General features: G+C 40.1%; 1 protein-coding gene across 2 annotated transcripts in view; it reads right to left on the bottom strand.

The window, feature by feature from the left end:
- LOC134226208 (serine/threonine-protein kinase ULK2) overlaps positions 1-25,780 on the bottom strand; it is a 150,958-nt gene that overhangs the window by 7,642 nt on the left and 117,536 nt on the right. Inside the window, exons 3-13 of one of the 2 annotated variants that reach the window (XM_062706820.1) lie at positions 22,888-22,975; positions 22,467-22,592; positions 22,313-22,386; positions 22,081-22,241; positions 21,581-21,717; positions 21,249-21,503; positions 12,405-12,546; positions 12,199-12,340; positions 11,664-12,131; positions 11,327-11,597; positions 11,132-11,268 (exon numbers count right to left, since the gene is read on the bottom strand). In XM_062706820.1, coding sequence (XP_062562804.1) covers positions 11,132-11,268; positions 11,327-11,597; positions 11,664-12,131; positions 12,199-12,340; positions 12,405-12,546; positions 21,249-21,503; positions 21,581-21,717; positions 22,081-22,241; positions 22,313-22,386; positions 22,467-22,592; positions 22,888-22,975 — 2,001 coding nt within the window. The remainder of the gene's footprint in view (positions 1-11,131; positions 11,269-11,326; positions 11,598-11,663; positions 12,132-12,198; positions 12,341-12,404; positions 12,547-21,248; positions 21,504-21,580; positions 21,718-22,080; positions 22,242-22,312; positions 22,387-22,466; positions 22,593-22,887; positions 22,976-25,780) is intronic. The other variant, XM_062706822.1, reaches the window with a different exon arrangement.

Here is a 25,780-nt window from a genome sequence, read left to right as displayed (position 1 = left end):
GCTACGTCTGTAGCTACCAACGACATTAATGCTGATAATTTTAGCTGCGAAGAAAATTACAAATAAACTCCCGTTTGTTATAGTGGCCCTGGTAAGATCCTATTTACGCTTCTTGATACCCTTTTACAACCACTAACAGCAACCAAAGTAGAATATTTCTCTTTCTACCAACAATGGCTACTCGATGATTTATCACAGTTTTCAGAAAAAAATCATATTAGTACTGTTGATGACGTACACACGATGAATTGCAGGAAAACCGCAGTATACGCCCACGTTCAGGTTGAATTACCTTTTAGCAACCATCCCCCAAGGCGCGCTACCACACAAACGGCGGAAATACAACTTCTGCAGCAGCCACGCCGATTTTCATCACAGATGCCGATGCTGGGACCGCTCCCCGCGGAATCTCGAACAAAATAGTTCGCGCGCGTGGGAAAGCAGCTTTCTTGTATCCAAGAAAGTAAGCCCATTAGCCCCGCCCCTGCGTTAACCGTTAAGGGTGCACATAATATTTGTATCAATCCATCCATCCTACCATAAAAGTCAAAGAGCTATCTTAGTCGCCATGTTTTTTGCAGAAAACTTATTTTCGCCGTAAACGTCGGCAGCGCGCCGCACTTTATCTCAACGATGACGTCTGCTCCAGTTTAGCGGCAAATCATCATGTGGTCGGCCAGTAGCAGTACTCAATGATATTTCCTCACAAATTTCGGACTGATATATAGTTGACTGCTGTTGAGTTACGGATTGAAAAGTCGCGTGATTAAATGTTAATCCTTATCTGAGTGGATAAATGTTGCTATCGAAAGGATCGAGAAGTTAATTGATCCTTTTCAGGACCACTTATATATCGACGATTTCGTGCTATACAGGCACAACTCCTAATCTGTAAATGTTCCGATATGACGCTTTGAAAATTTCACAATTTTCGTGTTTATTTCGAATTTTGTGTGTTTCAGCGAAAAACTTTGAAAAGAATGGATATTTTTGAACATTTGTACAATTTTTTTTTGAAAAATCTTCAAATTTTAAAATTAGCATCAGTTGCTATCGGTTGGTAGCGGTCGTACACGATGCACGCGATTGCAGATGTGTTCTGCCGGAATTAGTTTTGCTTTTCAATAGTTTGCCTGTTATCTTTGTTTTGCACCAGTCAGTAGGAGCACCGCGGTCGTTTGCTTTTCTACTGTGTACCATGTTGTGCCCTTATTCCGTTCACCTAAGACAATGCGCTATGTCTAAAAGCTCTAAAAAATAGCCGTTTAGTATTTTGAAGCTGCAATTTCGCTACATAGTGTCATTTTCTATATACAAATGAAAATAAAATCTTTTGGGATGCATTCATAAACTAAGGCTCCACTAGTGAAAATAAAATTGACCAATTATGTGGTCCTAATTCCAATCATCTGAAATGGCATTGTTCCTAATTCCGTTCATTCGTGTTCCTAATTCCAATCACCCGGAAAATATTTGATTTCTGGGAGATGTCCATTATTATTATTTATTCAGACTAAGGCCGAAGTGGCCTGTGCGGTATATAAGAGTCTTCTCCATTCGGCTCGGTCCATGGCTACACGTCGCCAACCACGCAGTCTACGGAGGGTCCGCAAGTCATCTTCCACCTGATCGATCCACCTTGCCCGCTGCGCACCTCGCCTTCTTGTGCCCGTCGGATCGTTGTCGAGAACCATTTTCACCGGGTTACTGTCCGACATTCTGGCTACGTGCCCGGCCCATCGCAGTCGTCCGATTTTCGCGGTGTGAACGATGGATGGTTCTCCCAACAGCTGATGCAATTCGTGGTTCATTCGCCTCCTCCACGTACCGTCCGCCATCTGCACCCCACCATAGATGGTACGCAGCACTTTCCTTTCGAAAACTCCAAGTGCGCGTTGGTCCTCCACGAGCATCGTCCAGGTCTCGTGTACGTAGAGGACTACCGGTCTAATTAGCGTTTTGTAGATTGTCAGTTTGGTACGGCGGCGAACTCTATTCGATCGGAGCGTCTTGCGGAGTCCAAAGTACGTACGATTTCCAGCCACTATGCGTCTCCGAATTTCTCTGCTGGTGTCATTTTCGGCAGTCACCAGTGAGCCCAAGTACACAAATTCTTCTACCACCTCGATTTCGTCACCACCGATGCAAACTCGCGGTGGGTGGCTCACATTGTCTTCTCTTGAACCTCTGCCTATCATGTACTTCGTCTTCGACGTGTTGATGACTAGTCCGATCCGCTTAGCTTCCCTCTTCAGTCTGATGTAGGCTTCCTCCATCTTCTCAAAGTTACGTGCCATAATATCTATGTCGTCGGCGAAACCAAATAGCTGGACGGACTTATTGAAAATTGTACCACTCGTGTTAATCCCTGCTCTTCGTATTACCCCTTCCAAAGCGATGTTGAATAGCAAACACGAAAGACCATCACCTTGCCGTAACCCTCTGCGGGTTTCGAAGGGACTCGAGAATGCCCCTGAAACTCGGACTACGCACATCACCCGATCCATCGTCGCTTTGATCAATCGTGTCAGTTTATCCGGAAAACCGTGTTCGTGCATTAGCTGCCATAGCTGGTCCCGATCGATTGTATCATATGCGGCTTTGAAGTCGATGAATAGATGATGTGTGGGCACGTTGTATTCGCGGCATTTCTGCAGTACTTGGCGAATGGCGAACACCTGGTCCGTGGTGGAGCGTTCGCCCATAAAACCCGCCTGGTACTGCCCCACGAACTCCCTTGCAATTGGTGCTAGTCGACGGCATAAAATTTGGGAGAGTACCTTGTAGGCGGCGTTCAGCAATGTGATTGCGCGGTAGTTGCTACAATCCAGCTTATCGCCCTTTTATAGATGGGACACGACACCTTCCATCCACTCCTGCGGCAAAACTTCCTCCTCCCAAATCTTGGTAATGACCCAGTGCAGCGCTCTAGCCAGTGCCTCACCACCGTGTTTAAATAGCTCTCCTGGTAGTTGGTCAACCCCAGGGGCTTTGTTGTTCTTCAGCCGGCTAATCTCCTCCTGGATTTCCTGGAGATCCGGAGCCGGTAGAATTATGTCCTGCGCGCGTTCTCCCAGGTCCATCACCATACCGCCATCTTCGTCTGCCACATCGCCATTCAGGAGCTCTTCGTAGTGCTGCCGCCACCTTTGGATCACCTCACGCTCGTTCGTAAGAAGGTTCCCGTTTATGTCCTTACACATATCAGGCTGTGGCACGTGGCCCTTACGTGAACGGTTTAACGGAGATGTCCATACCAGGTATCATTTTTCTCACAAATCCATCTTTTCATTTATTATAATATTGCAAATAAAAAGCTTTAAATGTAATTTCCTTCCAAATTTAAAATATACAATGAATGATATTTCCTTAGTACATATAGCCAAGTTGACTGTTTTTTTTTGTTTGTTCCACTTACCATTCGAGATATATTCAACATGAACATTGATGCTAGCTGCCCAGTTGCATTAAGAACCTACCACAGACAAGGACAGATACGATTCCTTATCGGGGTTTTACACCTTATCCTCAACGTAATTTTGACTAGAGCCTGGATACTAGGCCTTTAATTCTGACATGAACCTTCCAAAACAATGTCTCTGTTTGTTTGGAATTGTTCGTACCACTGTTTCGTTCAAATTGAATATTCTTTAAAGTTCCGGTTCTTTAAAGTACCGGATAACCCTATTTGTACGAAGTATTTACGGATTTCGGTAAAACATAACCTTATTTGCAGCTCAGAGAGGGCAGTGTTTTTTTTAATAGAAATTCGCCAAGAAATTTCCGGATAAAGCTTCTAAACAAGAACGCCGCAATTATGGATTGTGCTGTTTAAAACTGTCCGTATTCTCCGGAAACCCTTTCTTAACATTGTCTAGCATTCACTTTATAAATCGTCATTAAATCATTAACTGAAAAAACTGTATTTTCCCGGCACGAGTTTAAAAAGGTCCCATATTTTTTTCAAGTAGAGTCGTTAGCCGAATTCCTTTCGGTCTGCCTGCTTGCGGGATAGAATTTCAAATGTTCACCATTCATATGGCTTCATGTACGATGTACCTTTTCTTGCTCATAGATTTTATTCTCAAACACGGAATTTTCGGAATCCATCCTCCAAAACCAATGAACGGAATAAGGAACGAGTAGATTTAGATGTACCCTTATTCCGGTCAAGATATTTTTTCAGTTTTCAGCATTTTCTATCGGGAAAATACAGGCAACAATTTGATAATAATACGCTATAATGTTACCTGTTTTGTCTTGTTATGCTGATGTGTTTGAAATCCAGGGCAAATTTTCACTTAAAAATGTTTAAATATTATGACAGACGTTCTTAGCAAGTGGGTTAACAGTCAAAATGGCGCTCGTAGTGACGACCCACAAATTTTGTATAAATTTTCACTAATAATCGCTAAAAATGATGCTGGTTTTCATTTCATTTCATGCATACATAACCATAGAAAAGTACAAGGATATTTTTCTGTTGTTTTTAGACAAAAACTCTTTATCTGGTTTGAGCTAATCACCGTGAATTTCATTAATTGAAATTGATTGGCTTTTTTCGGTGACCGAAAAAAGCCAATCAATTTCAATTAATAAAAACTCTTTATTATTTATCATTTTGTCTTGCGTGAACGGAATTAGGCGCTGATTGGAATAAGGGCACAGCACGGTACAAGCAAAAGTGAAACGGATCGTCATGAGCGAGGTGTTTCTTAATACGGTCGAATTCCGTTTCTCGATCGATTCACCTCGACTCTCGTGAGTAGAGATTGCTGAGTTCGTAAAGCAATTGGAATGTGATGTGTCGCATGTGGAAGCTTTCTACAAGCTGACAGAAAACCGAACCATTTGCATCAAGCTTATTTCTGAGGCTGTGATGTTAGAATATCTTCGAAAAAATGTGTAGCCTCGGATATTAAAATACGTTATTGGTAAAACTGTGGAGGTGTATATGATGGTAGCGGGAAGTAATACTTGTTATCTTCCAGTGTTTGATCTGTCACCGGAGATATCAGACAACGCACTATCAGCGGTTCTCAACCAGTTTGGAAAAGTTCAATGTACCATTTGCGAAAAGTTTCCTCCTAGCCTGGGATTGGACCATTTATACACTGGTGTTAGAGGCGTGTACATGGAAATGGAGAAGGTAGTACCTCCGTCAATCGAAGTTAACCGCCGAAGCGTAAAAAAGAATAATAAATAGTTTTACTTTAATTGTATTTGGCTCCGTAAAGTTTTAAGAAACGTCTGAGCCCTATCCGTCGTCAACTATGTTCGGTGCCGATGGCTGCCTCGGTACGATGTGCCACAAGCGAATGAAGCATCCAGACTTCGCTACTGCGGATGCGCAGCATCTCGAGGCAACGTTGCTGGAAACCCTTTTGCTCGAGGTGCTCACCCTTCAGCACCTCTTGAAGACTGCTTTAGTACAGTTAAGGCAGCAATTAACTACGCAGTGAAGAACAACTTCGGGTATATGGTATGAAGTCGATGTGACGATCCATTTGACGAAGAGTGCAGACAGACTCTGAAGTTGAAGGACAGAGCGCGTTGCAGCAGGAAGCGTGTCAGAACGTGATACGCTATAAACGGAAATGGAGACAGCAAACCAGCCTTGTATTCAGAAGGTGGCAAAAGCTGAACATGGATTTTGCAAAAATGCTGGACAGCAACTCTGCAAAGATGATGTCTTCTCCAAAGCCGGTTGGAACAAAAAGACAACGCAAGGTAACGGACGAATTACTTGACGTGGGGCGCAACCTAGGGTGGAAAGATGTGACCTAGAACCGTGTATTGTGGCGTCAAATGACTGATTCAGATTCAGTCGAGCTGAAGCTACTGAAATAATTTTAGGTATAGATTCTTGTTCTTAATAACGACATCTCAGCGATCGATATTGCATATTTGTAATAACTTCCTTTTATTGGAGTAAGTAGTCACGATTCGTAGGGTAGGCTACAGCCCCTTTATCTATTTTCTCTATTTGAGCTTCTTTTAAAAAAATTACCACCTCATTAAGTTATCTTAGGGGTAATTTGATAAATACGGTCCAACCACGTAAGGCAATTGCGGATCAATCACACTCATCCATATTCTATTTTCTCGTGCACGTGCTTTCTGTTGTAGCACACAGTATCGAAGTGTTGCTGATGATTGCTACAACGACTTAAATTGATTGCGTACTAGCATTCGGAATGATTTAAAATTTCCAGCGGAAATTATTTCAGGGTTTCCGACGAAATGTTCCAGGGATTCATACGGTTTTATGGATTCCAATAAGAATATTCTAGAAATTTCTAATGGAATCCTCCAGGAATGCTCCAGGAGCTCCGACGGAAATGTTTTAGAGATTTCGTTGGAAATCTTCGTAGGTAATGTTACAGGGATGTAGAAGCAAATCGTCGAGGGATTCCTAAACAATCTGTCTAGTGATCCCGAAGAGAAACGAGAAACTCTGTATTAATCCTCCAGGGATTCAGATAAGAATGGAATGCTCCAGGAATAATGAAGCAATTCTTTGAGTGATTCCGAACCAATCTTCGAGAGATTCCGAAGCAAAGCAAATAGTCGAATAATTCCGAAGCAATTGTTACCGATGTTAACAAAGACGACCAGCAACCCTGTTGGGTTTGCATTGATAGATATATACCCACTAACGATATTTGTAAGACTTCGCACGCAGTATTTTCTTAGGCCACGAATAAACACATACATCTTAAATTTATGTGACTATTCTGTCCTAACAGTGTATATAAAACACTAACGCTTCGCACACCCCTGCTCGGTGGCACAAGTCTACTGAGGCGTACCGCGGTACCCCTAAAAGCCGAGGCTGAATGGCAGGAAGGGAGGAACAAAAGAGACAATCAACGAGCAAGGTGTGAGATCGGGGTCAGTCGATCCAGTACCAAGCTACGATCAAGACGGAAGAACACCAAACTACGACCTTCTTTTGAACGCGTTTAAAAAAACGCGTGTGAAAACGTTCAAGACCGGGTCCCAAGAATCGAGAAACCCACGGATATTACGATTCAAGACCTAGGATAGGGATCCAAGCCGCGTGTCGCTGAGTGTTTTCCAAGGCCTGTCGTGGCGTCTGTAAACACATGTTCCACGGGTTGGCTTCAGTGGTCATAATTCGCTTCCGGTCGTTATTCGCTCGGGCGGCTTTCCGCCGTTATTGACCAGCCGTGCCGGGTGGCCATCCGACAGTACCCCAATCGTTTGGCCTGAGTCGTTCGTCATCCGACAATTTTCGCGCGGATGTGCCCGGGGAAATCCACGTGGTCAACCCTAACCCTACCTGCGGCGTTCGGCCAAGCCACAATACCCGGGAGAAAGCTTCCGGGCCCAACCACAACCTCCAGCACTGGCGGCGATTTGCCGTATTGGGCAGTGTGCTTGGCCTGCTTTCGTGAGTCCCGCGCCCAACCGCAACCACCAACACCACATCCTGCCTTCGCCAGCCTCCGCGCCCAACCGCAAACCCCAACACCGGCGGCGTTTTGCGTATTCGGCAGTGTGCTTGGCCTGCCTTCGCCAGTCTCCGCGTCCAACAGCAACTATCAACACCGTCGGCGTTTTGCCGTGTTCGGCCGTGTGGCCAACCTGCCTTCGCCAGTTTTCGAGTCCAACCGCAACCATCAACATCGGCGGCGTTTTGTCGTATTCGGTCGTGTGCCCAACCTGCATTCGCCAGTCTCCGCGTCCAACCAGAAACACCCACCCCAGCGGCGTTGTGCCGCATTCGACAGTGTGCTCGGTCTGCCTTAGATAAGGCCCAGCCGTCAAAGAAAATCTCCGTATCCAACCTCAACCACATCTGCGACCCACCGCCGTGCTCGACGAAACTTCGGGGAGGCTCCAACGATCTCCGTGTACAAACAAAATCACCTATCTGCGGAAAACCTACGCCATAATTACCACCATCGCCCGGCCTTGGGAGGCGGGCCTTCAATCATTCGAGAACCAGGTAGCATGGAGACACGGTATGTGAAATCGCATGCCAACAATGGGCCCCAACGTCTCCGGCCGGCCACACCACTACTAATCCTATGAACTAACCCTAAACAAAAACTCAAAATAAAAAAAAAACAATGCTTTAAGATCTATATTTCATTTTCATTTCCTTCTACCAACGCACAGTGGTTCCCCCATAGGTCATACATCCAAAAACACGACTTTATCCAAATTCAACAAGTTATCCCTAAACTGCTACTTTATGGTATACCACATAAGATGCAATCATCATTTTTGTAGAATTTTAGCTAATATGACCTGTATAAGGCTTCGAATTTAAGATAATCCAGCTAAATAAACTATACGTGAAAATGTTGGCATACCTCATGAAACTTATGTTTTACCTTTGAATTCCCTCTTGAAATATCCTCTGAGAAAATATTTACACTCTAATCTGTCATCTACATGCTATTTCAGCTGGGACCGCTCGCAACCAAGCAAATGGTCAACGAAAAACTCTAATGTGTTTTATGAACAAATTCACAATTTGCTTCTGAATTTCATTATGATCATCCACCAATAAAATATGTTTCCCCTTCAGATCCCCTCCAAAAACATCCTGTGAGTGAATATTTACACTCTAATCTGTCATCTAAAGGCTATTTCGGCTGCGACCGTTTGCGACCAAGCAAATGGTAAACAAATAACTTTTTTATGTTTCTTCGACGAAAAAACAATTTTCTTCTAAATTTTGTTATCTTCATCCTCCAAGAAAGTATGTTTCCCCTTCAAATCCCCTCCAGAAACATCCTCTAAGTAAATATTTACACTCTAATCTGTCATCTAAAGGCTATTTCAGCTGCGACCGTTTGCGACCAAGCAAATGGTAAACAAATAACTTTTCTTTGTTTCTTCGACGAAAAAACAATTTTCTTCTAAATTTTGTTATCTTCATCCTCCAAGAAAGTATGGTTCCCCTTCAAATCCCCTCCAGAAACATCCTGTGAGTAAATATTTACAGTCTAATCTGTCATCTAAAGGCTATTTCAGCTGCGACCATCTGCGACCAAGCAAATGGTAAGCTTTACTATGTTTCTTTGACGAAAGTACAATTTTCTACTCAATTTTGTTATCTTCTTCATCCACTAAGAAAGTATGTTCCCCCTTCAAATCCCCTCCAGAAACATCCTCTGAGTTAATATTTACACTCCTATCTTTCGTCTAAAGACTATTTCAGCTGCAACCGTTCACGAAAAAGCTAAGTGTAAACAAATAACAAAATTATGTTTGTTCAACAGATATCATATTTTCTGCTCAATTTAATCGTGTACTATAATTTCTTTCTGAATATCCTTCAAGTGTATTCATATTTCTGGCTGCTGCCTAAATGGGATTTCAGTTACCATAGTGTGCGACTGAGCTTGGAAATATATAATCGATGGTAAAAAAATACCAAATTGATGAACACGAGTATCATGTTTTCTTTATCATGGTCAACTTTATGAGACTGAAAAGCATCTGACATCTCTGAGAATATCGTGGTATAATAGTATTATATTTAACTTTAAATTGATTATTAAACCTTTTTGCCTTTCTCATATACTAAGTATACGTAAAGGCTATGCGTTTGTTCCAAAAACGAACTGTTATAGGATGCCCGGAGACCCATAGTATTAGATACCAGATGGTATATGTCTGTGCGTGTGTATGTGTGCGTATGTATGTGCGCAAAAAAACTCACTTATTTTTAGGCACTTTTAGCACGTTCCATGTGGAATCATATCCTTTTGTTTTCTAATAAGAATTGGCCAGATCGCACAATGGGTCTAAAAGTTATGGCAAAAATACAATTTTTCCATATGCACTAGAAAGGCATTAGCATGGATTAAGGTGGATTTATCAGGTTTATTTTCGTTTACTACTTTCACAATAACAAGCATCTTCACACCCACGCATCTTCCTCAAGAATGTAAATTGAACGTTGTTTGTTGGATTTTTGAATATAATACTGAAATCGGCTTCGTAAAGTTTGATAATGACTGAGCCTACCAAATAATTAAAAAATAGGCTGTTTAACCCGAAAGATACTAAAAGTACACCATTTTACCGTATAACTTCCGTAATTTATATTTATGACCGCCCTTCTAGGGGAATGGAACCACTGTGCAACGTGTTTGTTGATTCGTCCTGGTAATGTCCGTTTCTGCCTCTTTGGTGTCGTAGGCCCCTTAAGCAGGTTACAAGTCGACCCTGAGAAATTTAGTGAGCTAGTTAGGGACGTCTGGACGTCCACTTCAAAGACGTGAGGACGTCAAGGGAGATTGTTGCACAATTTATCGAGGAATTCCGAAGTAAATCGTCGAAGGAGTCCGAACTAAATCTTCAAGGAATTCCGAAGCAAACCATAGATGTATTCCGAAGCGAATCGTCGAATGATTCCGAAGCAAATAGTTAAAGGGATTCCGATCGTCGAGGAATTGAGGGATTCCCAGGCAAAACGCCGAGAGAATCCGAATGAAAACTTCAAGGAATTCCGAAGCAAATCATTGAAGGATTTCGAAACAAGTTGTCAAGGAATTCCGAAGCAAATCTCTGAATGATTCCTAAGTAAATTTTCTAACGATTCTGGATGAATTCCGATGCAAATCAACGAAAGATTCTGAAGCATATCCTCCATAGACTATAGAGGATATCCACCACAGATTCCCAAAGGTATCTCTCAACGATACCGAAAGGAATCCAGTGTGAATTCCGGTTGAAATTTTTCGTCGATTCTGAAAGGAATTCTTTAGATATACCAATGCGAATTCTTCTCTGATTCGAATGGGAATTCCTTTCGGATTCTGATGAGAATCCTTCTCGGATGGTGATGGAGTTCTTCCTCAGAAATGAGTAATAGTAATAAAAGTAATGAGTAATAAGCTAATTTGTCTTCCACTCATTTCATTATGATAGGGAGAATATGAGAAATAACTCTTTTGTCTTCAAACTTTTTCAGTAATTCATTGTGCTTTATGTTCAAAACTGATATCACTGCTAACTAACATTTCAAATCCTAGGGGGGCTAATTTTTTTTCTAGGGAGGGCTAAGCCCCACTTACACCCTCTTATTTACGTCAATGTTTCTTGTAAAGATTTTAGCAAAAAGAACAATTTTCCAGCTACTCACCATTTGTATCGCATGATCGTACAGGATCTTATCTGCGGTAATATTGCTAGCCCCGGCCCGTTGGAGCAGTCCAGTCCCGTTCAGTTTCTTCGACTCACACAGTGTCGATCGGTATCGCATATGCATCATCGATAGAACTAAAATATGCCCATAGTGAGATATCAAGTCCACTTAACCTGGTTTAAGGAAACATACCATTTTTCACCGTATCCGACGGTTTCAGTTGACCACTCTGAAGGTTCGACGATGCCAAATGCATACCGGACGACAGTAAATTGAGAGCTCGTACCAGCAGAACCAGTCGCTCGGCCCTTTTACAGTGTTCTGGAGCATGCGGGGCAATTGGTTGAGCATCGGCAGACATCAGTGCGGATAATGGCGCACAGCGAGAATCTGCCACCTCCAGGATACAGTCCGTTAGAGCAATAACGAAATTAAGCTTCGCCAGGGTTTCGTTGTGTTCGCGCTGTAATAAAAATGATCATGTTAGAGGTTAGATACCTGTAGTGAATGATTGAGAAATCGATCGTACATCCATCAGCGTTTCTGCTGGTAGCTCCGGCGCGTGGAAATTGATCGGATGGTCATCCAGATTGGTGTCGTGTAAGTAACTTCCTAGGCCAGCGGTTGCTCCCATCTCCGGGAGAGTAAACGCTCTGGTTCCCAAGGGATGGGTATTGTTGTTATCATTGGTCAACAGTGTCGGGCTTCCTAGGGCTGGTAGTTTGGACAGAGCGGTTGATAATACTGGTGAACTGGTTCCGGAGCGACGCAGAGGTGAATGGTGCGATGCTGGGCTGACTGTCCAGCATGACGGTGGTGGTGGTGTTTCCGATAGTGATCCACCGGACGTTGATCGGCGGCGGCTACCGGTGGGAGGGGTGCCGATCGCGAATTGCACTGCCGGCGGCGAGATTGAGCTGATATCACAATTACTGTTTCGATGCTCGGATCGCTTCATGCTGATCGGCTGAGATCGAGGTATTGCATTGGGGATATTCTGCAGGGTGGGAAATACGCATAATGGAATTTTGGAATTTAAGACATTTTATACAGAAAAGTTTTACCTTTGGTGGTGTTTGACTCTGCTGTCGAGAAATCTTCCTAGCTGCCGTCGGAACGGGCTTCGGCTCCGAGATTGGAAGCGTGCTGGGCCGCGGCGGACTCGCCTGAGCGTTCGAAGCTGTTTGAGGCACTCTAGTTGGCTTGCTAAAATTTATTTGTGATAATTAAAAAACATTGCATGTTGAAGAAAACGAAAAGCAGAGCAAACCTCTTATCATAATGCCCACTGCATGGATCTACCGGCAGATTGCTCGGCACTAGCACGAAGTCATCCGAGTTATCCTGACTGCTGTTGGAAGTATTGTTGGCGCTTGCGATCGTGGCGACACTGTCATCGATCTCGAGTGGCACTGGAACGAGAAGAGTCACAACTAAATAAAGTATGCTTGAAAGTAATGCTTTTTGAATGATAAATATGTTTTAATTTCGCTTTAAAGATCAATTTACTGCGAAATAAACGCCAAATTCAAACTTCTACGACGGTCGAGCCAAGCAGGAAACAACTGCGTCTCAAGAAAATTTTACAAATTTGTCTAGTGACGAAACTGAAACGAAAAACTCGTACAGTGAAAAACAAACCGTTGAATGGATGCCAATTTTGTCACCCACCTCTCGCGTCGTGTCTTTTATACTAAGACAAGTGTCGTATATGAATATAGTGAGGGATGAATATTGAAGATAAAGGAGGTTAATGATCTGTTTATAATAACCATCTCATACGATGCAGGTACACCCTGATTTGAATTTAAGCTAGTTTAGCAGTCACTTGGTTCCTTCAATTTTTTTAAGACATGCAGAACCAATTATGGATTGTTATATGTAATGCTGGATCATTTGCGACTGGAGAGAAAGGTAGCCCAAAGAAATATTGACGTAGATCTTGAATTTCGAAACGGCGAGATGGTTCGATCTTTTAGAATTACCAGCAGACAGTAGAGAGATTCATGAATTTACAAGTCGCATATGCTCTACAAAAAAGGTCCTAGTTAGCAAGGGATCAAGGTTTTTATCAATATCATCCTATTGTAAACAATCCATAGAATTATTGTTTCTAATCTTTAGAGTTTTCATTCGAGGATTTCTTTAAAATGTCTTGCAGAATATATACATTCTTATGCAAAACGTATGTAGAAGATGCCTTGGAAAATGCTTCATATGTTTCTCTAGAAATTGACTAGGAGTTATAAGGTTACAATCATTCTTCTTCTATTTACTTCCACTATATCATTTCTTGTGGATCAACAGATACGTTTTTTGTTTCCTACTTGAAAACTTCATCAATGTTTTGTTACCGACGAAAGTTTATATAGGGGAACTGGCGGCTTTGACAGGTTTTGACCTATTATTGGGGTTTTTATTGACCAAATTTCATGAAATTTGGTCACAATATTCTTTGATATGCAAAGAATGTTTAGGCCAAATTTGGGCATGATTAGTTATAGAAAACCCCTTGACAATAATAGAACAAAACCTGCCAAAGCCGTCATTCCCCCTAGTTGAACGAAATAGAAAAATATTTGTGAACTTATAATTTTGTAAGTTTTCCTATGAGTCATAATTTTCTTCAGATTTATAAAGTTTTTCTGAAAAATGATCAAAATTTTCTTTGGAGAGTTCGGGTAGTAAATCAATTAATTCGGGATTAAACGTGATTGAGCATGTTACGTATCAGACGCGGATCCGGGTGCTTAGTTTAATTCTGTGCGGTCGGATAGCAAACCAGACGCATAACTTCGGCAGGATCCAAGAATTAATTTCTGTGCTGATTACGCGATTGATCGTATTTCGATTAGCAACCAAAACGGTAGCGCGACCCGAGATATTTTGTTTTGCTCTGTACTGTTCGGAGAGTAAATCAATTATTGCTCGTTTTTATTTGCATTTGATATAATCACCTCCCATACATCGCATCACTCACCAAAGTGAATCTAGATAAAATATCTCATACAAGGAATTGTACGCTCATAATGTTCAAAATCATCAAAATTTTCTTTTGAAACAGTGATGCTTGCTAATATTTATGTGGAAGTCATGAATACTTCTGGTTTTGGATCTAAGAATTTCCCGATTTTTTTCAGGAATCGATAAGGCAAAACTCCTTTTCTGATTTTTTTTAAATATCCTCCTAATGTCATTTCAAAAATACAGCAAAATAATAAACTACTTTTCCATTGACTTTTTTTTAAAAATTGATATAAAAGATCCTTCAAAATTACATGTTGAAGCTCCTGCAAAAATTCCTGTTTATCTGCAATTTGAACAGTAAATTATTAAACTTTGATGCAGTAATTCCGCAGGATGTTCTCCATAAAGTTTATCCATATTTTATACTGTAGATTTTTTAGAATTTCATCATGCATCGTAGATCAAGTGGGAAAAGATGGTCAGCCTAAGAATAAACCTTTATTAAACACTTAAACTCCTCCGAATATTGCAGATTTTTATCTGGACCAACTTCGAGTTAATGCATTTTCTTTGATAGGATCGATACGCACTGGCGGAGACAGAGGTGGGGCACCACGCGATGCAATCACACCATTGTTCTCGAAGACTATTGTTCTTGCGCTTAGTGGTGCCCCACCAAAAAACAATAGCTGACTCCGCCAGTGTCAATACGCACTGATTTATGTTTCATCATCTCATTTTGGTTTAATAAAAGATGATTTGCACCACAAATTATACAAATCTAAGATTCGTTTCTTCCATTAGGAACATTCCACTACTAGCGTCATAGGGGAAGTTTTTTGCAAATATGAGATTCTTTTCTTCCATTTACTTCCACTACGATGAGTTTTGTATCGACAGATACGTATTTCGTACTTCTTCATTGTTTGTCGTTTTCAAGTAGAAAACGAAATACGTATCTGTTGATACAAAACTCATCATAGTTGCAGTAAATGGAAGAAAAGAATCTTATAATTGTATAAAACTTCCCCATAAACACTCAAAAATGTATTGAAATTATTCAAAACTCCTGATAGATTCTTGCACTTCTAGCGATAATGTACAAACATTTTTTCACCGAAGATTACACTGGTCGACAGTGAATTTGTATTCGCGATCCTCATGTGTTGCATTTGTAGTTCTAGATCTCTAAAATCGACTGATTACTGGCGTTTGTTTTTTGACTGGGAAAATTCTGAGATTATTTGTTCACAAAGTTAGAGAAAAAAGAAAGAAAGAAATCATCGCTTTAAAGGCGTTGAAGTCACTTGGCCGAAGGGGCAGTTTGACCGAGTGGCTTTTGTGAAAACGTTTTGAGGCAGAGGCATATTTCAGGCTCATTATAATGATTTGGGTGGGGTATTAGATCGCCCATGTACGGATGTAATTTCAGGTATTTTAGTGTTTCCGTTTGCTCAGGATCACGTTTTTTGATATTTTGGTGCGAGTGAGTAAATTTATGTTAAGGTAATGTCATATTTGTAACACGAATCAATATTCATCAGATTTCTAAAAACGTGGGACGCTGGAGGAGGTTATTATTAAAAATCCTACAAAACGGTATAAATGTTTCTAGGGTAATCTCACTTTTGTGTTCGTAAATTGTAAGTGTTCTTGAAAAGATCTCGTGGGGTAGGTTAGCCGACTTTTGAGTTGTAAGTTAGTAAATACCAATCGACACAATTTTTTACCGATTCCCCAATAAAAGCAGTATTGAATTGAATTGTATTGAAAAAAAGAGAAAAATGCTCAAATGTTGGTATATTCTGCCAGAGGAATGAAAGTAGCGAGAGTTGTAAAAAAGTTCACTAACAATGTTGTAAAAAAACTAAAAATTAAAGAGTTAAGATTTTTTCCGTGCCTAAAAATTACAAAACTATGACATTTTTCCCACTTTTAAACATTGCCCACTGATTGATTTGATGTGTTTCACTTATTTCAACAAACTCCGCCGCATTTGTTTTGTTAAACATTTTTCCTCAAATAGGTCCTAAAGCCTTACCTCGTTTGTGGTTGCAAACGATAGTGCATCGGTCAAGAATACTTGAACGTAAAAGTCTTAATAAAAAAACCCAGATTGATCCACCTAGCGGCGATGATGCCTTTCTCGTGCATCGTAAAATGTACTGGAAAAATCACAAAAGAAAGGTCAAAAAAGGACTTTAAGGGAATAGATTCATATTTTCTATTATTTTGCATGTTTTTGCATTAATTACTATGCATTCCCACCATTCTCAAAAAAAATTTTTTTGAGCTGTGCAACATTTCAGAACGAATGAACCACCAGCCCAAAACGTCAGGCCCATATATTAGCTGTCAAAGGTTGAGTCAAGCGCCCTGCGGTGTTTTGCTAGTGCGTTTGAATCATATTATTCCGTACGTCAAACAAGACCGAAAATGTCGAGGGAGCATTCTTCAATTATTATTTTTAAATTTCAAATTAAGCAATGTTCCTTTCGACTTTCGGAAGAAAAATTTACGCATTCAGGATGATCAACGTCACCGTTCCCTGAAAGAAAATCAAATATCTATTCTTCACTTTAGGAACCAATTTGTGTTCATGGATGAAAATATGTCACAAATGTGCTCAAGACTTGTATACTTATGACAGTGAAAACCGTTTTTTGAAAAGTCGAACCAGAATTAGTACAGATATTCCGAAAGCAAAACTCGGCCAACCATCCCCAGTCTCCCCTACATGTTCTTGAATAACATGTCGAACCTTGCGATCAAGACAAAGCTTAAAATGAGTAAAATTTACCAATTCAGAAGAACTTCATAACGGAAATCAACCCAGAATGTCGCTGAAGCCCTTGCGTATTATGTGCAGTCCAAATTAGTTTGATGCAGATGTTCTAGGTTCTCTAAATTGTTCTGGAGTTTAGATCAATTGGTCTACAGGGTCACTACGCCTGGTATCCAATCGGAATCAACCCAGCATGTCCATACAAGTCCCTAGAATCCTTGCGTATTATGTGCAGTCCAAATTAGTTTAATGCTGATGTTTTAGGTTCTCCAAATTGTATAAAAAATGTCTCGAATTTATTAAAAACTCTTAATAGCTTCTTGCACTTCTAGCGAGAATGTACTAACATTTTTTCACTGAAGATCATCATTTTTGCTGTTGATCTCTTAGGCATCAGTCCATTTGGCCGAATGCGAGAGATAATGAAGGCGAGTAGTGAAGTGAGAAATGAGAAGAGAGTAGTGAGAATAATGAAATGTGAAATTCCCTAGCAGCAAACATGTTCCACATAGGTCACTGTAACTCGTATGTGACCGGACTCATTCACAGGCAAGTTGCTGCAACCATTTTGATCTGGCAGTTCTCACTTCTCACATATAAGAAGTGAGAATTCGGAAGCTACAAATAAGGGAAAAATGAGTAATGAGATGTAAAACATGTGAAGAATAAAATAAGACGTGAGGAGTAGGAAGTAAGGAGTGAGAAGTGCGAAGTAAAGCTATGTCCATTTAGAATCCGGAATAATAAAATCATCTGTATCTCGGTAACGGATTGACGTACAAATAAGGTTAATACACCAAACCAAAGGTAATTTACTGTACTTTAAGGAAACAATTATGATACAAATCATTTCTTTTTGTTTCTAGTGAAAATTCGCATCTTCTTCTTTATTCCACTCATCAAAAGTTGCACACCTCCGAAGTCAACTTCCTTGGCACATTTGTCCTACATTTTGGTCATCTGAGTCGCGTCCTGAGCTGTTTTCCACTTTTCTTAAGCTTCTGTTTCATTACTGCCCAAAATGTCTCGATGGGCCGGAACTGTGGGCATTTGCGTGGATATATTTTATCGATGAAATCTTCGTTATTATCGCGGTACCACTGGATGACTTCCCGGCTGTAGTGGCAACTCGCCAAATCTGGCCAAAACTTCACGGGACCTTTATGGGCTTTATGGAAGGTAGACCGCGGTTTTTGAGACATTCCTCCTTGTACAGCTTCGAGTCCATCGTCTTATTCGTCACAAACACTTAGGTCTTTGCTCCACAGCTGCATATCCCTTGCCAAAATCATCTGTTTTTTTTTTGCAAGTTTGTCCAAAAAGCAAACTTAAACTTCGCAGGAACTACTCCTCGTGCCGTCACCATGTAGAATTTTTGGCTAGGAAGCTGTCCGAAATCCATTTTGGCGTAGGTTCGATGAGCAGGATTATCAACGTGGGTGTGCAGATTTTTTTCTCTCCTTTCGGCTTCCATTTGGAATACTTTTGACTCGCTGCACGAAACATCGTGAAATTTATACCACAGCAAGTGAGCGCCTAGGTAGACAATCCGCTGTAAAAGAATTCTTGCAGCGGTCACTTTCCGTGCCGCTGCAATACAATAAATGATTCCGGATTCTAAATGGACATAGCTTTAAGTAAGTTAATAAGTGAGTAGTGAAAAATTAGAAGTGAGATTTGAGAAATTATAAGTAAGAAGTAAGAATCGAAAAGCGAATAAGTGAGAAAATGAAATAATGAGTGAAAAATGAATTGTGAATAATATGAAGTGAGATATGAGAATTAAACGAGAAATTAGGAATAGTAAGTAAGAAGAAAGAAGAAAGAAATGAGAAGTAAGTAGTGAGAAGTGAGGAATCAGGAATGAGATAAGTAGTCAAGTCAGAAATGAGGAGTGAAGAATGAGAAGTGAGAAAAGAAAATTCTTCTATCTTCCTCTTATCTTCTTCTTTCTTCCATCTTCTTCTTTTTTGTTTTTCCTTCTTTTGTTTTCTTCTATCTTTTTTCGTCTTCCTTATTCCTACTTTGTTTTCTTGTCTACATTTTTCCTTTTCCTTCTTCCTCTTTCTTCTTCGTTCTTCCTTATTTTTTCCATCATTATTCATCACTCTTTCTTCCTGATTCTTCCTCTTTCCTAATTCCTTCTTCTTGATTCTTTTTCTTTTTTCTACTTAATTCTTAATTATTCTTTTTGTCAACATTCACTACTCACTTCCCAATTTTCATCTTTCACTTATTATTTTTCACTTTCTATTTCTCACTATTCACTTCTTACTCTTAACACTCGCCTCACACTTTTCGTTTCTTACTTCTCACTACCTAATTCGAACATTTCATTTCTCACTTCTCACTACTACATTTTCATTTCTCCCTACACACAACTTATATCTTTTTTACCAATTTTCACAACTCACGTCTCATTTCGATCATCTCACCTCTCATTTTACAACCTTAAAATGGAAACAAATTTTAACAATTCGGACAAATGACTCTTTCGACCAAATGAACCTAAACCTTAAATATGCCTTTAGGTAGTTTTGACGGTTCAAACCATTTCTATTATTCCAAATAATCTATGAATCAAATAGAAACTAGGGTATCGGCAGGTGTTCCCTATTTAACTATCTACATCGTAAATTGTCAAGTGAGCACACACAATTTCGGTGAAATTTTGCTACAATAATGTTTCTATCTTTGGTTATTGAACCGGTACCGGGAATGGGACCCCGTCCAAAATACCATTCGTAGACACATTGTGATAAATTTGTAAACACTTGCATGCATTCAGGACCGAATTTAGATTGAAGGGGAACCCTGGCCCACAATGTCTGGGCCCCAGAATGTTTCAAATGTGTTAATCCGAACGGATTTGAAACATATGATTCTGTAGGGGCACGTACATGCCACCCCTCCTCCCCTTCGGAGACTCCTTAAATCGAAGCCTGTATACATTTAATGATTACATGTTTCTCAGTCTTGGAGGTGCTTTGGCCAAGCTTTTATATCTTATCGATTATAATTACTGTGAAGCATCGATGAGTCAACCGTCTAAGACGAATTAAGTACTCTCCATTTAATTCCACCAGTTAACTAGTGGAATTAAATGGAGAGTACTTAATTCGTCTTAGACGGTTGAATACATTCCACTAAAAGAGCGTTATATATTTTTCATCGATGAGTATTAATTTACGAAATAGAACTGTTCGCTCACGAACTCGAACAAGCAGTGACTCCTTCAGGGTGAAGGCTGCTTGGTTGATGGCCGGATCCTTCGGTTGAAGAATCGCCGGGACACGAACGGTAGCTCGACTGGAAAGGAGGACAAATTAACTCATTAACCTTGTAAAAGGCTGTTTGGTTTCGGCTGGTGGAGTGCAAGGCGTCGCTTCTTGAACCTGATGTTTATTTTCCTGTTGTGTCTGGTACAATGATTGAAAACTGACTGAATGAACTCACAGAGGGACATGGTTTTTAAAAGAGAAAAGTATGCAAAACTATGGCGTTCTTCGTCGTGCTTGCGTGGTTGGCTGCTTTTAGGGCGTGGTTTAGCTGGATGATAGGCGTCTCGCAAGTATGTTGTAACGTGTCTGCTGCTTGTAGGTTTGAATAACGATGTGGTGTGCAAGGAAGGGGTTTTTGTTAGTTGGCAAGAGGGAGCCTAGATACTCGGGTGGCTCGAGGTTATTGGAAGGGTAAATACAAACAAAACGCTTCGCGTTGGCGCGAACAGAACAACTAATTTTAACTCTAGTTCCTAAATTATGTAACCACGAAATCATAAGAAAAGTTGAATTCAAACTAAACCAACTTTAAAAGAATATTCCAATAATTATAGGTTAGCCAATGCTTTTTTTATCTTTTATTAATCGTTTAACAACTTTACTAACTTCCCCTGAGAAAATAGAAAATTTCCAGAAAAATAATAAATTTCCAAGTAATCAGGGTAGAAGCTGTGATACCAAACGCTCTTACAAATTGATATAAAATATATTTGTCCATTGTTTGCTAAAGAAAAAACATTGAACTCAACAAAATAGATGGGCTGCTGCAAACTCCCTCCTCTCCTTATTTGGGGCCTATTATGAAAACCACCTACACACCAGTTGTATAATCAAAAAAATGGCTCACAATAGCAATTATATATGATCAAACGTCACCTGTCCAGCACAAATGTCAAGGCAAAGTTTATAGAATGTGAAAAATGAAAAGATCACTTATTGAGTACTTTCTAGCTATATTAACTGTGTTAGATTCATGAAGCATTAAACTGTTTGCTATGAATTATAATTCACTCCCAGTGTAAGAGAAAGCTCCCAAAACTTAAGTTTGAAATTAAACGGACAGTTTAGCAAGCATGCCTACCGTTATTGTTCTCCAACGTTTGCTGTTTTTGCTGCTCCTGCTGTTGCTGAAGTTGTTGCTTCTGTAGTAACAATTGCTGTTGCTGCTGCTGCTGTTGAAGTTGTTGCTGTTGGTTTGGATGTTGCTGCTGCTGCTGCTGTTGTTGTTGTCGTAGAAATAATTGTTGCTGCTGCAACGGTGACATGGCCGTTTTCTGATGAGGACTAGTGACTTTACCGGGCGTGGTTTGTGGTCCGGCTGAGGATTGGGGAATTTCTGTAGAACATTCGGATATGACGATACAATTGGAAAGAATTGTCTCGTAATACAAAACATAACTAGGCGTAACTTACCACTACTTTGTGGTGTGTGCTGTCGCTGCAGGAAGGCATGGTTGAAGAATGTGTCGAAATTCATTCGTTCTTTGGCATTCCGTCGCAGCAGTCCCATCAGTAGGTCGGTCAACTCTTTCGACGTACCAGGAGGAATTCTGAAGAAAAGCAAGACGACAATGATAATTTGAAAAATAAATCGACGATAGCCGATATTTGACTTGTCATAAGACGAGTTTGTACAATCCCCTTGAATTCCACCACTTAATTGTATCTTGACAGATACGTATTTCGACCTCAACAGTAAGGCCGTCTTCAGTGTCTCGTACTTGTCGAGTCAAGAACGAGACACTGAAGACGGCCTTACTGTTGAGGTCGAAATACGTATCTGTCAAGATACAATTAAGTGGTGGAATTCAAGGGGATTGTACAAACTCGTCTTATGACAAGTGAAGACATTCCACTAAAAAGCTCAAAATAATTTTCTTAACGATATTTGACATTATGCATCGAATACTAACTTTGGGGCTAGATTGGCGTTCTTTTCGTAAAACATCTTCAGTTCTTGCGGTGTCTGGGCCTGGAATGGTGCCTTGCCGGTCAAACACTGGAAAACAATGGTCCCAAGTGACCACAGATCAGCCTTAGCGTCGTACTGCAGTGACATAATCACTTCTGGTGCCTATGGAAAAATGAAATAATTCCAAAGGTGAAAGTTTGTCCAAAATCCCACGAACTGTAGCAACTGCTTACCATATACATGGGAGATCCACAGAGGGTTGCCGCCATGTTTCCGTCCTGAAGAAACCGAGCGAAACCAAAGTCGGCTGCACAAGAAGGAAAGTGGAAAATTTATTACCTTTATAATAGTGAACCAAAATGCCACACCGCCTGTGTGCATACAAACCTATTTTTAGGGTGATTTTCGCGGGCACTGGAAGATGCTTCCCACAGCCATGGGAGAGCAGAATGTTCTGTGGTTTCAAATCCCGATGGACGACGCCGACTGCATATAATGCCTTCATTGCACTTGCTGTGATTGGAAGAGTTGGAAAACGGGCAAAGAGTTACGATTATGGTGCAAACTTCTTCGGACGACAGTCTAGTCGGTGATGCATGCTTGCAGGTTTGCATGAATGAATGTAATAAAAACGTGTTTATGAGAATTTAAAGAGCAATTCGACTGAGAACGTGAATGCCTTTTATGTGAATATTATTTGCAGATTTGTGCCAGATGATAAAATTATTCCAGGTTCGGTTACATAATACTATTTGAAACATCCGATGAAAGAAAAAGTGGTTTGTGATAGCGGAAAAATACCAATTACCTAATTGACATAAAAACAGTCGTATCGTGTCCTCGCTGAGGGTTCCTTTGACAGCCAGATAATCCGCTAAGTCTCCACCATTGCAATACTGGAAAGAAGAAAAGAAGGAGAAATAAGATTTAATTAGCTTAAATGAAATTTAGATTGTGTTTGAATGGCTCTAATTAAAGACAATGCTGATCAGTGTTCAGCTACTCGGGGGACTGTTTCTTTTTCCATCTCGCTCACAGTAAAACATTTATCTCATCTTCAAACAATATAAAGCACCAAATGCGTTACTTTTTTGCTAAAATACGTATGGAAATATGGAAGCTATGAGATGAAGAATCAGAACAGTAACCCTCATCATACATCACCAAAACAATGACATTGCATTGGAATTTATTGCATCTTTCTGGGTTCTATGTCAACTTTAATTATGCGAAGAAGAGTACCCATCGACCACCACGAATATGCATCATTTCGTAGGTAATGCAGACCTAAATCACCTACCCTATATGGTTGGGGGTAGTATCAAAACATCCGTCTCCACAACCATGATTCGAGACTAAGCAAAACTTTTTATATTCATCATTTGACTATCAAGATCTACCTTGAACACGTCCTAGCAAATGGTTAAGATGGATATGTGGACGACTACTGATGACAAATTCGGAGGGTTGAGACGGAGGTTGAACTTTTGTGATTTTTTCAGTGACTTATTCTCTCATAATTGTAATCCATTTATTTTGAAACAAGAGTAGAGTTTATATTCGAACCTGTAGGAAGTTAACCACATTCGTTTTATGCATAATACCTCCAGATTTTTTATTTATCTTCGTATCGTTACGCTTCTCGGAACTCCCCTTATTCTTAAAAGCATAACAGCACCAACACCACTTGAAGGGTTTTACCTGGATTATATTCTTCCATATCACTAAGATAAATTGCGCTGACCTAGCAACTTCGTGGTTGACCTTTTAACCAGTACATAACGAGCAAAAATCTCGGTTGATGTACCGCCTGTTCTGGTTCAAATGAAAACGTCAAAAGGGAAGCATTCATGTCCTTAATACAAACTAACCTAATTTGTAGCATTTTTTGCTTCGTTTGGTTTATAAATTGATTGACAGTTTTTTGGTTTGTTTACCAAGGTTGAGACGAGTGCGGTCAGACGTGCCCTCACACTTCTAATTAAATCGAATTCTAACGGTGGGAATCCAAAAGGTAGAACAAACTGGATTGTTAATGTCACACGTGTAAATGCTACAAGCGAAACAACGGACATTGAAACAGCACGGTTTCAGATTCCCTTCAACTTCCTGTTCGAAGCAAAAGTTCGCCATCGATTTTCACTACGTGAATGTCAATAAGTTGCTACTGCATGTAACGTGCTTACATATTGTAGCAACATAAAGAGTTCACCATACAAAGGAACGTTCCGCCCAGAGCGAAGCGCTCATTGCGCATAAAAAATGCACTGAACCGCGAAAATCATCGCCGCCCGTGGTTTCAAACTGCGTTCCGGTTCTGCACTTCCACACTCTGGGACAGATTAACATAATTTTCAATCACTATCGCAGTTCGGCACCACCAGCAACAATGGCACATAATTTCATCCCAAATGCTAATGATGATGATGATGACGACGGATTCGGACGAGCATTTAGCAACGAGGGGAAAAATAGTTCCAAACTTTATGACCCCTTAATGTGTCGTAAAAGTTTTGAACGCACACCGAAAGGAAGGTATTAAGTGCTCTTAATTCTTCCTGCACTCAATTCATTTGGAAAAAAGTACCATACCGCGTAGAGGAGACTGTTACATAACGCACCATTGAACGCATCTCGACATGTGTTACCTTCTAAATATAGTGAAAGCATGAGTTGAAGAACAAGAAGAAACTATATTGGAGAGGTAATCAGTTGAGTGATTAATTAATTGAAACGTTTTCAGGCAGTTTTTAAATCCTACTACGAAATATTAATTGTGTTTTTCAATTTCTTTTATTACTATATGATTTTTATATTAAAGATTAAGTTCATTATTTTAATTGTATTTTATCGTTTTAAAAATTGCTTAGTAATTCATTGATTGACAAATCCTTTAAGAATTATTAGAAATGTTTCTTCAAATTCCTAGAATTCTTTGGGAATTTTCTCATATACATTTTTCCTGTGAATTACTAGAGAATTCTTTAGGAAATACCTCAAAAGGGAATTCTAAGAATTGTTTCGGACTTCCGGAACTTGCTCCAGGATTTCATTCGGAAGTTCAATAACGAAAAGTTTAGAAAACACCTCAAGGAATTGTTCCGGAGATACCATCAATAATTCCTCTAGAGATTCTTTGGCAATTTCTTTAGAAATTCGTTCAAAAATTTCTTTAGGAGCTCCTTGTTTTTTCCTTTCTTGAGAAAACCCTTCGGAAATAACTAAGCAAGATACATTGGAATTTTTATCAGATTTTTTTTTTTTTTGATATTTTGGCGAGGAATTTTAGGAATTTTATTCATTCTTTCGGGAAATTCTTTCATTTGGATTTGAATCGGTAATTACTTTAAAGAAACCCTAGAAAACTTGTAAAGGAAATACATAGTTGATGCAAAAGTATAAGATGCTGCTCCTACTCGCGTGACCAATATCTAGTTTGCTTGGACCTAGCAATCAAAGTATCGGTACTATAACTGTAGAAACGGTGTTTGTGATGAAACCAAACATGCTCTGCAACATGACAACAACCGGGAAGATAAGCTGATTGAAATAGGTACATTGGCAAAATAATTTTAATGGGTACAGCGCCACTAATGTTCTAGTACTTATGCATCTACTGGTAATACCATCGGAAATTCTATGGGACTTTTTTACGAATTCATTCGAGTATTTCTTTAAGAAAACCTTTGAAAACACCGTAA

This window comes from Armigeres subalbatus, chromosome 3 (genome assembly GCF_024139115.2).
Source record: "Armigeres subalbatus isolate Guangzhou_Male chromosome 3, GZ_Asu_2, whole genome shotgun sequence".
NCBI lineage: Eukaryota > Metazoa > Arthropoda > Insecta > Diptera > Culicidae > Armigeres > Armigeres subalbatus.
This window is presented reverse-complemented; position numbering and strand designations above follow the sequence as displayed.